At 38.1% G+C, this 14,449-nt stretch overlaps 1 protein-coding gene across 1 annotated transcript in view; it reads right to left on the bottom strand.

The window, feature by feature from the left end:
• atp10d (ATPase phospholipid transporting 10D) overlaps window positions 1-14,449 on the bottom strand; it is a 51,414-nt gene that overhangs the window by 25,964 nt on the left and 11,001 nt on the right. The window contains exons 2-5 of the mRNA XM_059352906.1: window positions 13,191-13,554; window positions 11,899-12,093; window positions 2,979-3,183; window positions 46-131 (exon numbers count right to left, since the gene is read on the bottom strand). Coding sequence (XP_059208889.1) covers window positions 46-131; window positions 2,979-3,183; window positions 11,899-12,093; window positions 13,191-13,474 — 770 coding nt within the window. The 5' untranslated portion in view covers window positions 13,475-13,554. The remainder of the gene's footprint in view (window positions 1-45; window positions 132-2,978; window positions 3,184-11,898; window positions 12,094-13,190; window positions 13,555-14,449) is intronic.

Here is a 14,449-nt window from a genome sequence, read left to right on the forward strand (position 1 = left end):
TTTAAAAAAGCTAGATAAAAAAGAACAAGATGAAAAGGAACTCACATGTAACCCCTGAACCTGCTGAGGTCATTGTTGGGGTTCTCACACTCAATACGACTGTGGAAGCTCTCAGTGTTGAACTCTGCTCCCTGCAAAACACACAGACACACAACAAATTCAACCAACGGTGCAGATACACAACACACATGTTGACTTCTTAATAGAACAAAGATTCTATATCATGGTATAGAATGGCATGCCCCCTCCCACCCCGGAGATTTTTTTTCCCTCTCGCACATTCTAATGCCATTGTTCCATCATATACATTTATCTTAATCATGCATATTTTAATGAATTATTGTAAAAGAGAATAAGGGTTCTTGTAGGTTTTATTTAAGGCATCACATTCTGACAGTCTTCTAGTAAATTCTGTGGTGGATTCTGTTAACACACTGTGCTCTTGTCTAAACAAGTGTTTCTTATTAAAACAACTTTAATTGTTAGCTAATGTTAGCTTGTGGCTACTGAACGGCATAATCCAGCAGTGTCTTCAGACCTCTGACGGCCCGGACAGGTTGATAGTATTTAGTATAGTATTTATTTAGAGAGATGATGTGGGGACGGGACTGATAGAGACAGGTAGGCACGTCTCTCTATCATGCTGGAATTGTTTTTTTTAAGCGGAGAAGTGGGGAGGGCAGCTCGGTTTATTCAGGTTGTGTGCTAGTGTGTGAATGGTCCTCATGTCTCAGAGGAGGACGGAGAGGTGGTCAGGGTTTGACCGACACTCTGCTGAGCAATGGCAACACAACGCCAAATAACCTTATATTATGAATATAGTAAATATACTTTTAGTGGCTTGAAATGTGATGTTAATGCAGCACATGAGGCAATGGTGGGCCTCCACGGCCTAAGTAATTAATGGGAATCCAAATGCAAAAAACTTGAAGCCATTAAGTAAACAACGAATTGAAACCCAGAATGAATGCATGTCCATCATATCAAGAAAATCTGGTCAGAATTTGACACAACAAATCAAACAAAATCAAGAATAAACAGCAAACTTGCATGAGTTAATAAACATGCCTCGCAATAATATATAGACTAATATTAGAATCTACTAACCTAATGCTATTCATACCATTAAAAAAATGAGATCAAGACCACAGACTATATATAGATAATGGATTTAGTCATTGTGGCGTCACCCATTGGTTTGTGGCCCGTTGGAAGCATCGAGTTCAGCGTTACACTCGTTGCCATCTTTCTTTATGTATGTCGCCATCTTGGTTTCGGAAACTGGGACCAGACCATATTTAGACTGTGAAAGAGTGAGAGGGATCTGACTAAAGTCCGAGGACACTGACTACACCGGCAACCTGACTGGGAGAAGTTGCTGCTAATTTATGTTAGCATTAACTGGAGCATTAACTGGGATGTTAGTTTTGGCTAGCAAAAAAACCAAAAACAATATGTATGTAACTTACCTAAGAAAAATGAACAGCGACTCCTTGGAGTGTCTGTTAGTCCAACCAAACGCTTTTAATTCTAATTAAAAAAAATGTATTAAATTGTTTAAATTTTAATGAACAAAATGTTCCAATAAACTGTCATTAAGTGAAAACACAGTGTGAAAGGCTCAAAGTTATGAGACGAAACCGGTAAACGTCCTTTTTAAAAAAAAACTTTATTGACATGTTGCCGTGAATACGCATCGCCCTTCTGATGACGGCTCAACTTGTTAGTGACCTGTCAATCAAAGGTAGCCAGACCCCAAATCAGATGATTCTAGATGGGACCATTATTTGAACAATTAACATCAAATTCTCTTAAAGAAGATTTTTTTACTCGCGATTGACACCATAGTGTTGCCCTAAAAAAAGGTAATAAATCAAGTGAGAAGTTTCCTCATTTTGTATTGGTAAGATAGGACCCAAATGTTTCTACAGCCGCCGTCAGCAGCATTTTTGGTAGAATGCAGCATAAGGCATTGGTTTGCCTCAATGCTCAGACCCGGAGGTTGCCGCCTGATCAAGACCCATCAATCACTCCTGATGCCCACTTACTGACCAACATTTGCAAAAATATCTACTTTGTGTACTTCAATGGCAATCTATAATCCAAAGACATCAAGGGATCTTCCACCAAATGTCTTGCTACAGGGTTTCTCATATCACCTGTGTCAATAACATAAGGCTCCATTTAGCTGACAGAGTACATGCGTTGAACAACAGGTAATCCCACTTTCGTGACATGAATTGCAGAGGATGAAACAAACGTTTTCTTAAAAAGCTCTTTCAGTCTTGTGAGTCCTTAGAAAGTAGGGTTGTCAAAAGTATCAATACTCAAAAAAGTATCGATACTAAAACGTTGTATTCGGATACGATACTCATTTTCAAAAGTATCGAACTTACCTGTTACTGATGTTATCATGGCTGGTGGCCCACATTAATGTTGGCTGTATTATTATTAGCCATTAGCTGCAGCTAGCTGACGTCACATTAATGATTATAAACAACATAAATAAATAAATCAGGCACGTAGTATGCCCATATTACATTAATTGACACAGTGTCAGTATACATAAGCATAGAGTTAATAAGTTTACATAAATATTGGTGACTGAAAAGTGTTATTTTCTCTCTTGAAGTCCCAGAATGAAACAGAGAAAAGTCGACCTGCACGTCTGTGTTTGACCAACAACGAAAATATGTATGTTAATTTTTACATGTTGCATTTTTCTTGTTAAAAATAAAATAAAAATATTTCTGTTAAATTTTGGGGTCTTTGTTTTTATCCTGGTGGTATCGAAAATGGAATGGAGTATCGAATATTTTCCTGAGTATCGGTATCGAGTTGAAAATTTTAGTATGGTGACAACCCTACTATAAAGCAGACATTAAAAATGTATAAATTCATACAAAGTTAGTGGACAAAAAGGACAAAAATACTTTTTGTATTGAAACAAAGAGACACCACACACTGATTATTATTACCTGTGATGGGAGGTCTGAAACTACCTGTCTCTGTTTCAGGTTGGTCTCTCCGTCCAGGTTGGCAGTCTCAATGTAACAAACCCCACGCGGGTCAGACGAATACAGCAACAGCATGTCAGCTGGGATGATTTCATTAGAGGACAGACGGACAAAGTCTCCAACCCGTACATCCTTCCAGCACTGCTTGATGTAGTCTTTATGCTCACTATGGGACACAGTAGAGACAGAAGAAAACGTCTCAGGAAAATGATGAAATGTACATGAGGTTACAGTATAAATCTTAATACAACTTATTGTAAGTCGCTTTGGACAAAAGCGTCTGCTAAATGACATGTAATGTAATGTAAATCAGGGGTAGGCAGCCTGTGGCTCCATATGGCAGTGACAAAAAAATGATACATATATTTTTACATTAAAATTTTCATTTATCAATGGTGTAGGCCAAAAACAATTTGCATTCTTCAATTGTAAAATTGTATCGTTTTTTTTTTTACAGCATATTAAAAAAGTTTTGACATTTAAGTCAACTAAAATGTGCTTCATTGCTTACGAAAGTCTCCGGCCCGGCGCCTTAACCTTTAAGTTTTGCCAACTTTTAGTCTAGTTTTGAGTTTCTCTAGATCAGGGGACAGCAACCTTTACTAACAAAAGAGCCATTGTTGGCCAAAATGAGGGAAAAATTGTTGGAATTGAGCCGCGAACCCTATTTTGAATGAAAATAAAATAGCCTACTTAGTCTAAATTATTCTACCAACATGCCCAATTGGTCAAAATTAGCATTTATTAAAATGATTTTGGAGTTTGTAATTGAAAGCTAGTCTAGCTAAGGAAACTCAAAACTAGACTTGAATTTGGCAAAATGCATATGTTAAGGCTTTTTAAGATTTTCATAAGCTATGATGCATATTTTAGTTGAATATTACAGTCATGGAAAAAATTATTAGACCATTGATGAAGAGCTGATATTTAGCCATTTTCCATGGTTTTTCTTGATAATGATTTTGGTCATTATCAAGAAAACATGAAAAATGTCTAGATGTCAGCTCTTAAATTAATTTCTTATGATATTTTCATTATATTTGTCCAAACAAATGTGCCTTTAGTTGTACCAGGCATTAAAATGAACAAGAAACTGAAGAAAACAAGGTTGGTCTAATCATTTTTTCCATGATTATGTTAAAAAGAAATTATTTATTGCCATATATAAGCTTAACATCTTTACTTTGGGCCTACGGCAATGATAAATTAAAATTAAAATGTACTATTTTTTTTTGTCACAGCCACATGGAGCCACTGCAGACGGCCTGAAGAGCGTCATGTGGCTCCAGAGCCTCAGGTTGCTGACCCCTGCCCTAGATAGACTAGTTTTCAAAATATAAATATATAATATAAATGCTCAATATGCCTATTAATAATGTTGGTAGGCCAATTTAGTCTTATTAAGCTGTTTAATATTCATTTTAGGCTCAAAATAAGGTTTATTCCGCAATTTCTTCCTCTTTTTTGGCCAACAATGGCTCTTTTGTTAGTAAATGTTGCCGACCCCTGGTATAAATGAACACAGTGAGTGGTCCATAATGTGAGGCTGTTGTTTACATCTTAGGACAGACAGATCCCAGTCAGTGGTGGAAATTAATATTTACTCAAGTAATGTACTAAAGTACAATTTTTAGGTAACCTGAGTATTTCCATGTGTGCTACTTTGCACAAAAAAAAGAAAAAAAAAGAAAAGAGTTAATTTCTTACTTAAACCATATAACATGCTTATTTCTAGATTTAATAATCTTAATTTAAGAAATCTTGTCAAGTGAAATTATCTGTCCATGCAGCAAGATCATTTCCCTCAGATTTACTGTTTTTATACTTGTTTTTCAGACACGCCTTTTTTTGCAGTGTACTCCTTTTTCTCAGTTAGCTGGAGGACATCTTTGATCATGCAGCATTTGATATACGCAAACAGCTTAACAGAGTCAGATGATCATGTGCTCGACTCAGTTTTAAGGGGCAGTATAGTTGCATCATCAGCATAGCTACAGGGAAGGATGCTGTATTTTCTAAACACAGAGCCCAGTGGGAGTATTTATGATGGACATAAGATGGGGCCCCATGGACTCTTGGGGTACACCACAGGAGAGCGAAGAGGAAATAAAGATTAAATTGATTTTCATAGCATATATGATTTTTAAAAATGGTGGCATTAAGTCATCCCTTGGCCTCGGCAGAGCTGGCTCAGGACTGATGTACATCCTGAAACCTGAATGGAATCTGTCCAAAATGGATTTGGATTCATAAGCTGTGAGAAGATAAGTCTTTTACAGATATTGGTTAGAAGTTATTAGATCAATAATAATTTGTTCTGATCTTATCACACACATTAACCCAGTACGTGCCGCTCACAATCAGACTACCAAGGTTATTATAGTTAATGAAAACTAACGAAATAACGAAATCTAGAATTGAAAAAACATTTTCGTTCACTGAAATAAAAATAAAAACCAGCGTTTAAAAAAAAAAAAAACCTATAACTAACTGAAACTGTATTGTGTGGTTACAAAACTAAATAAAACTAACTAAATTAATAGTGAAAATGTCCTTTGTTTTCGTCTTTGTCAACTTGTTTCATACGTAAACCTTTTTGGTTGATATGAAATCTATTTCATCTATCTGGTTTTATGATTTAATAAACTTATTGGGGCTGAGATGGATCAGACAAAGGAAATAAAGGAAACATTTATTGTGACTTTTTGGAATCTGGCACCGAACAAATACCCCATTACAAAAACACTAAAACTAACACTAAAACTAGTAAAAATCTAAACTAAAACTAAGCATTTTCCAAAAAATAAAAACTAATTAAAACTAGCAAACTCACTCTAAAAACTCATTAAAACTAACTGAATTTGAAAACAAAAAAATCACAACGAAATTAAAACTAAAACTAACGAAAAATCCAAAACTATTATAACCTTGCAGACTGCAGCTGTAAGCAGCTGAAAACTCAAGTCTCCATTCTTCTTTATTGTCAGAGAGCGACACCCATTATTCACACCCACTGTGGATACAATCAGTGGTTAAATATTACACTCAGTCTACAGCACTTCCAGGCAGGGCAGAGGCAATACTATTAATCTACAGGAACAAAAGGTGAGGTCATGACATAATTAAAGTTGAACCAGCCCAGTTTCTTTATTGCTTTCTAAATATAGCAGTTACCACAGAATGGTGATAATCAGCATGGAAGTCTTCGAAGAGAAAAAATACAGTTCCATGACAGTGTATTAGTACTACTGACCAGGACGAAGGTGAACTGAAAATGTGCTCTTCATCAGAGGTTTTCTTCTCTTTTTATCATTCTAAATATTTCGTTTTGGGTCTTGGATTTCAGCTTCACTAATTTTTCCGCAATGTGGATGGACAGTTGTTAAGGTTGTAACATTTTGTATATCCATGTCACACCAGGGTCAAAGGTCATGGGTCATTGCCCATGGCAGTTTCCATTTGACTTCCTCACATACAGAAAACTGAATACAGTAACAGTTACGTTGATGAAAGTACTTCTTCAAGAAACTGAAACTAAAGCATTAGAAAATAACTAACAATTGCACAGAACCTCTTTTTCCTCCCTGAAATATCCACACATATATACAAGTACTTATAAATACAAAGAACACACACGCTTACACACACACACACACACACACACACACACACACACGCATATATAGCATTTACATAAAATTCCCCCATTGGTCTGTCTGTCTGTCTGCTGATTTGCATATCAGCACACATGTATGGCCACAAAACAACCCGCCTCCTACTTGTTAACTATCAGAAATCAATGTTAACAACAACTGGTGTTGTAAATATCTACTTTTTTACATTATTTTCTGTTTAAGTTATTTGACCTTTTCTTGTTCTGTAAATAAAAATACATTTGTCCTCCAAAAGTGGGGTGGTGGTGGGCCAAAAAAACAAAAAGAAAAGTACCAATAATTGCGGGAGGAAAGTTTAGTGACAGAATCAATGTGAGAGAACATTTAATCAGAACATTACAAAGAGGAGCGTCTGGTTCGTGGTTCATCACATGTTCCTGCTCAGTTCAGAAGAGAGGGGTTTGTCAAGCAGAGCTAGAGATTTCCATTGGAACTGAAGTGACCTACAATAATTTGTAAAAAGATTCATTGATTGAGTCTTCACCTGAATTCTTTGGAGCACCTTTGACCACTTAGTTAAGCCACATAAAGGACAGTTCTAGTCATTTTTTAACTTTATGTATTTGTAGTGTTACATACTAGCCAGATGTTGTTGCTAACTTGTTTCTAGAGATGTTTTGTAACTTACTCTTGAAGATTCATTCTTGACCTTGGAACACTGAGAAAAAACGTTTTGTGTTGATTTGAATGAATTCATTTAATTAATGTTACCAATATCTCTTGTGCCACCTACAGCTATGAGAGAAAGATCAGATCTCAAATGAGGAACACGCACCTGAGTCTCATCCATCCTTGTGACAACGCAAAGAACATTATGCAGTCCCACAAGAATAAGATATCTTAGATGTTGGTTGCTGCCATATCTAGCCAACTTAACGCTTTGCAAAGTGTGGATTATAATGATGTTGCAATAAACTATGAAGAGCTGAACCTGAAGACATTCACCTTCTCAGAACACAAACTCTATGAACCCGAGAGCAACATTGATCCAGAGAACAACTTCTTCAACAGTACCAACAGCTATTATTTTACAGACGAACAGTTCAAAAGTAATGTATCAATAAATGGTAAGCTTTCACTGATTCATTTCAATGCTAGAAAACTGCACAGGAACTTTGAAAAAATCAAGGACTATTTGAAATAGTTTAACAGGTTCAGTGTCATCGCAGTATCTGAATCATGGCTGACGTATGAGAAGGAGGCTGATGTTGAGCTGGATGACTATGAATTATTCACTACCAATAGAATAAATAAAAATGGTGGTGTTTTTTTCTGGTTTGCTACTTCTGTTTTAATGACATGTATTGACCAAAATAAACGGAAACGAAACGAAACATTTAACCTACCTGCTGTAAACATGGCAGGGAAGCCTGTTGATCAAATGATCTGATTTAAACCTGCGGTAGTCTTCCCAGATATCCTTGACAGCCGTCACTGACAGTACCAGTGTGATTGGAACCACAGCGATCTCTGGCTGGAAGGCCTCCACCTCGGGAACAAAGTTCAAAACAGCAAGGAAGATGAAGTATATGTTGGCTAAGCGGTGGAGCTGCTCGAACAGATTCTTGGGCAGGAAGGAGAGGAGAGAATACTTTGTCGTCCGGATCTTGTTGCTTTTATAAACCTTCAGGAGTTGACTCAGTTCCTCCTCATCCCCTGTGTAGGAAGGTATCACCGTCCTCTTCTTCCGCAGGCGCTCCTCGGTAGAGTGAAGATGTTTCAGGCTATACATGAGTCCACTGTTCCAGTGGTTCAGATCCGCCTGCTGGTTTAGGTCTTAGAAGCTTTGCCTGCCTGCAGTTATCCTGTTGTCATTTTTTCCATGTTCACGCTGTCCTTTCTTTTACCAGACCATTCTAATGTGGAATAGTTTTCCCTGTCGCTCTTTAGTAAAGGTATGGACATGACAGCCGAGGAGGGAGTGGGAGGGATGAATGCATAGGTACTACCTTGGTGACAGAACTCTTTGCCACTCCTTTAAAAGGCACTCATGCTGTAAACAAACTCAAGGTCCAAGTTTTACAACTGCCTCAGAGGATGGCTTGTGTAATCAGATTCAGGAGCAGCAGCATTTCATTGATTTCTTGCTGGATTCATACATCCACTAGTGTAATTGAAAAGCACGTTGATCAATCTTCCTGATAATACATGACTGTATATTCTAGTGTAGTGAGATGATGGTTCTTCTAGGTGATAAAAATACAAAGTGTTATGCTGATTTATCCACTACAAAATAGTTTTATTAAATGTGTTTTGGAAGAATTAAAATGGCTGTATTGTTCCCAGTCCAGGAAGTGTTACATTTGGAAAAGTACATAAGGGCTGTTTCCACTACCGGGCAATACCCGGAATGGGGCGGGTCTCACTCGCCGAAACGCCCCTAATTTGAATACGAGCAGTCTGGAGCTGGCTTTTGTCGGGACTTTAGTCCCTGTAGAAGAGCAGGGTCTGTTTTCTCCCCTGAAAACAGCCTGGTTACTGATTGGATAGATCGCTGAGCAGGATGTGACGTAGTACTCTACACGACAACAACACACGCCATTTGTAAAAGCCGGCAAAGCAGTGTTCCCAACTTAGCCACTTTATTGCTGAATGTAGCCACTTTTCAGACCCCCTTAGGGACTATTTTTCAAGAAAGCGACTGGAGACAAATCCAGCGACTCTTGGATTTGTTAGTTGGCTACAGTTAGCTCTGTAGCAGTACAGTGTGTATGTGCTGCTGCTGCAGGAGGTGTTCACTTAGCGATCTCTGTTTGTTTACAACAAGCACCAGACACTCTGTGCACAGTTAGTGATGCCGTTAATTCACAATCACTATGTTTATGATCAGAGGAGACTCCCAACCATACGTCACCTCCAGAGTCTCTAAATCCCTCTGGGGGCTAACTTGTAGTCAAAACACGCAGAGTGAGAGGACTTTTGAGAGGGCGTGGCCTGAGACTTTCCTGGTGGCCACTTTTCCCCCTAGTGGAAACACGGCTATAGTTTGTATTCTAACGATTGCCATTTTCCACTTGGTTTTGCTAGTTTGTCAACGGAAGATGTCTTTTTTTCTTATTTTTAAGATATTTTTGGGGGCATTTTGTAGCTTTATTGATAGTACAGATACTGAGAATGAAAGGGGGGGACAGAGGGGAAGAAAGGAAAGGGCTCTGAGCCGGATTCGAAGCCGGGCTGACTGAGCCTCTGTTGTTTGCGCTGGACCAGGTGGGCCATCAGGGACTTTTTTTAAACAGAGTCGTTATGTATACGTTTGATATGGCATTGAAATTTCATCACAATTGCTCAAAAATAAAATAATAAAATAATTCAGGAAAAAAAGCAGAAGCTGAACCATGTGGCAGCCCTCCCACCAACCCAGAGGGCGGCCCTCTGTAAAAAAACAAGCTTTAACAGAGAAGACTGGTGTGTGTGCCGCATGAAACCAAAAGTCACCCACATACTGTAACTACCTCACTTCTGGTAGTTATGTCCATTCATTTACATTTTTCTAACTATCTTTTGTAACACAACCCTATTTACATTTTCCCTCTCACCTTAACAAAGTAGTTTTGTTGCATAAACCTCACTGAATGCCGACCACTTTAAATCATAAACGTTTTTCAAACTACAAGCGTTACAACCACAGGACTTTTACTCAGAAGTCTGGTGTCCCGCATGGAATCAGAAGTAAACGTTTTTTTAGTGACTTCTGTATGCAACTACCTCACTTTATGTCCATTTATTTTACTTTTTCCAACTACGGACATACACGGGTGCATGAAATGCTGAGGATTATTATTACATTTAAGAACAATTGGCCTGAAGAAGGAATTTCTTCTTTAAACCCACTTACGCAGTTTTCTGTGGTATGAACAATTCAGCAATTAAAGAAAACCTTCATGAATCTGGCGTTTAGTTTTTCTTGGGAACATTTTTAAGAACAAATGTATGAAAAAACTTGAGAAGATCTGGTGAATGTGGCCCAATGTTTCTCAATGTTTCAGAGAATCAGAAATATCTGCATGTATGAGGAAATGTGAAAAACCAACATTGGACACCCGCATCTGTGATGGTATGGGGGTGTTTGAGTGCCAGGCATCATTGGTAACTCATGCAGACAATGTCTTTTTAAGGGACGTCCCTGCTTACTTCAGCAAGACAATGCCAAGACACATTCTGCATATGCTAAAACAGCATGGCTTCAAAGGAAAGGATTAGATTAGACTAGACTGGCCTGCCTGCAGTCTAGACCTGTCTCCCATTGAAAATGTGTGGCGCATCATGAAATACAAAGAACGACAACAAAGACCTTGGACTGTTGAGCAACTGAAGAGAAAAAATGATACTTCAAAACTAACAAGTAGTGTTCACAGCTCATAAACACTGACTGAGAGTTAATAAATGAAAAGGAAGGTTAGGTAACAGGGTGGAAAACATGCTCCTGTTGCACCATTTTTGGAACGATTGCAGGCATCCAATTCAGAATGAGTGTATGTTTACAATAAAAATTGAGGGATACCTTCTTTCCTCAAGCTATCACCACCATAAATACTCTGAAAAAATTTGATCCACACACAACCTTCATCTGTCTTTTGTATCCTGTTCTTTCCGTAAGTGCAATAATATTATAGTGCAATATATTTATATTATATTATCTAATATATATTATACTATTATCTAATAACTACCTCTACATGCTACCACTCATCCTCATTCGCCTCCTTTACATACATATCTATTTATTCCATATTCAGTATTTTTTGCCATTCAATTATTTATTCTTATTGTGATATTTTATACCTCTATACCTTATTAAGTGTTTGTGTGTTGTTGTTCTTAATTTGTTTTATGCACTATGGGAGCTGCACTCTAATTTTGTTGTGCTATGTACAATGACAATAAAGGGTATTCTATTCTATTCTAAAATAAAGTGTATCAGTTTGAATATGGAATATATTGTCTGTTTGTTCCTTGAGTATAAGTCAAAAAATGAGCCACACATGATAGTACTATGTACTATCTACATTTTAGAATTGGAAACTATTTTGAAATTAAGGTTGTACAATCCATTTCATATGAGTTGACTGATTGAATTATTATGAATATTGAATATCTTAATATTCTTTGATACCACTATATGTCCCTCGTGCCTCCCAGGAGTGCAGAAGGTTACCGAATAGCGCTTGTCCTGGGAATGTCCATGAAGCTGATAGGGGTTCACTCACCTACAGAACACATGCACTACATTGTTGTTGACCTTCTTGTCAAACAAGTAGCGCCTGTAGTCTTCCAGGGCATCTTTGATGGCGATAACAGTAAGAACCAACAGCAGAGGAATCATGGTGATTTCCTTTTGAAAGGCTTCAACAACTGGCACCCAGTTTAGTAACACCAGGAACAGAAAGTAGAGGTTGGCGGCCCTACAAAAAAACACCAGAACAGCAAATTAGAAAGTAGAAACTACAAACATACAACAGAAGCTGTGGAAATGCAACCAGTCACTACTGCCTTTCCTTGGTCTGTAGAAGACCAGCCAACATTAGATACCATTAGGTATCTACCCTTTACCCTTTGATGCACAACATGGGTCAAAAATGACCCGCATTCATTTCCCATGTTATTTAATGCTTGCTGTGTGTTTCTGTGCTCTATCTTTTGATATCGACTTATTTTATCATTGAATATTCCAAGTATTCTTTAAATATCTTGTTTTTGATGACAACAGATCATTATTTCCATCTTGCTTCTCATACTTTATGAAGAAAAAAGTTTTTGTATTATTACATAAATAACTTCTTGGCTAAGTAGCTTGCTAAGCTAACCAGCCAAGAAGTTAGCTAAGAAGTTAGCATAGCAAGCTACTTAGCTAAATACTTAGTCAAGAAGTTAGCTAAGTATTTAGCTTAACAAGCTACTTAGCTAAAAATGGAAATGGGTCATTTTGACCCATGTTGTGCATTAGAAGGGTAGTGACACAATTATATTTTTATATTGTATTTTATTCAAAAATTAATAAAGGAAAATATAAAATTAGGATGTCTGATGATCAAAAACAATGAATTGAGGAAAACCTGGACTATTGAATGATGAAAATAATTTATTGCAAAGATATAGAGCATAAAAACTCTGTCGGGTCACTTTAGACCCATGTTGTGCATCAAAGGGTTAAATAATCAATGGAGACCTGCTGTTGTGCCTTGTGCCTAAATACACACTCTTATCTCTGAAGGTTAAGTGAGGTTAAATGGGTCGAGTCCGATCTATTGAAACAAAATTAAAGCCCAGCCCAAGTAGGCGTCAGACTGGGAGTTATTCAGGGCTCCATCCTTCACAATCCACATGTTAACCTCTAGCACATGTAAATACTCTGCGGATAAGTGCAATCATGTGTAAAAAGGAGGCAAATACGCTCAGCTTCAAAACTTTACAGATGTGTTTGCATGAGATATAATTAGCGCAATATATATTTTGTGAACCGGACCTTATGACGTGTTCAACCCACAAGTACCAATCTGACCTGCGAAACTGCTGGAACAGGTTCATGGGAATGAACGTCAGCAAGCTGTATTTGGTAGTGCGGATGGCATTGCCCTTGCAGCTTTTGGAGACTTCTTCGTAGTCCTGTTGGTGGGGCCCATGGCGGGCAATCACTGTTCTCCGCCGCCCCCTGACTCTCTGTGGAGAACTGTGGGCCTCCAGGGAGGTTTTGTTGGGCAGGCCATCAGGGGCAGAATACCAGCCTCCCCCAGAGTTTCCCAGCAGCTGCCGACAGCGATGCTGCACCCAGTGGAACCGCTCCATCTGTAAGAGTGGCTGGGCCTCTTCCTCTGTGGCCTCCTGCTCCTCTGTGCTCCACAATGGATGTTCACAATGTCCTCATCCTGCAAAGAGACAGCCACAAAATAATTTGTTTTCTGGTGTAATTTCTGGTAAAGAGACAAATGGAGAGGGAGTAGAAACCAAGCCGGCAATAAGAACTAGATAAGCTATATGAGAGGGAGATTTTGGGAGGGGTTGGGTTAGTTGTAGTGGGGTGGGACTGAGGTTAAGTTCTCATTAGAATTGGAAGAGCTCCCTTCGGATATGAGGTGCACGGAGTAGATACTAGGGCTGGGCGATATGGACCAAAAGTCATATTTAGACATTTAGTCATTTAGCAGACGCTTTTATCCAAAGCGTTTTCTCTGTGCCACTAGACAACGTTAAAAATAAATTTATCGATATATATATATATATATATATAAACTAATTTAAACATAAAAATAATAGAAATTATACGTTTATTTGAAAAGAAAATTATTAGACTTTGTATGGCAGTAATGGTTGAGCACATTCTGTTCAGTAAACCAGTAGTCCAGTTATTTTGATACATTTCTTTACATGCTGACATCATTTTAGTCCCTTAGATGGGGGACCTAGGATCTGCAACACCAGGACAGCAACCCGAGACAGACAGTCTCTACTGCAGCTGACCTGACAGAGAGACAGTGTAACATCACACTGAACACACCGCATTCTGGTTTGTTTAGTTTGGTCATCTCCAAGCGACAAATTACACTATAGTCTTCTACAAATGTTTTTATTATTCCCTTTGTTGTTTCATCAACTAGGGATGTCCCAATCCGATCACGTTATCGGAAATCGGGGCCGATCACGTGGTTTCAGACTCGATCGGAATCGGACATTATGTCCCGATCAGGGATCAGATACATGTATATTCAGCATGATATCATTTTACTGCAGGCTGTCAATAAGCGAAGCAGAAGTTCACACACT

This window comes from Centropristis striata, chromosome 16 (assembly GCF_030273125.1).
Source record: "Centropristis striata isolate RG_2023a ecotype Rhode Island chromosome 16, C.striata_1.0, whole genome shotgun sequence".
NCBI lineage: Eukaryota > Metazoa > Chordata > Actinopteri > Perciformes > Serranidae > Centropristis > Centropristis striata.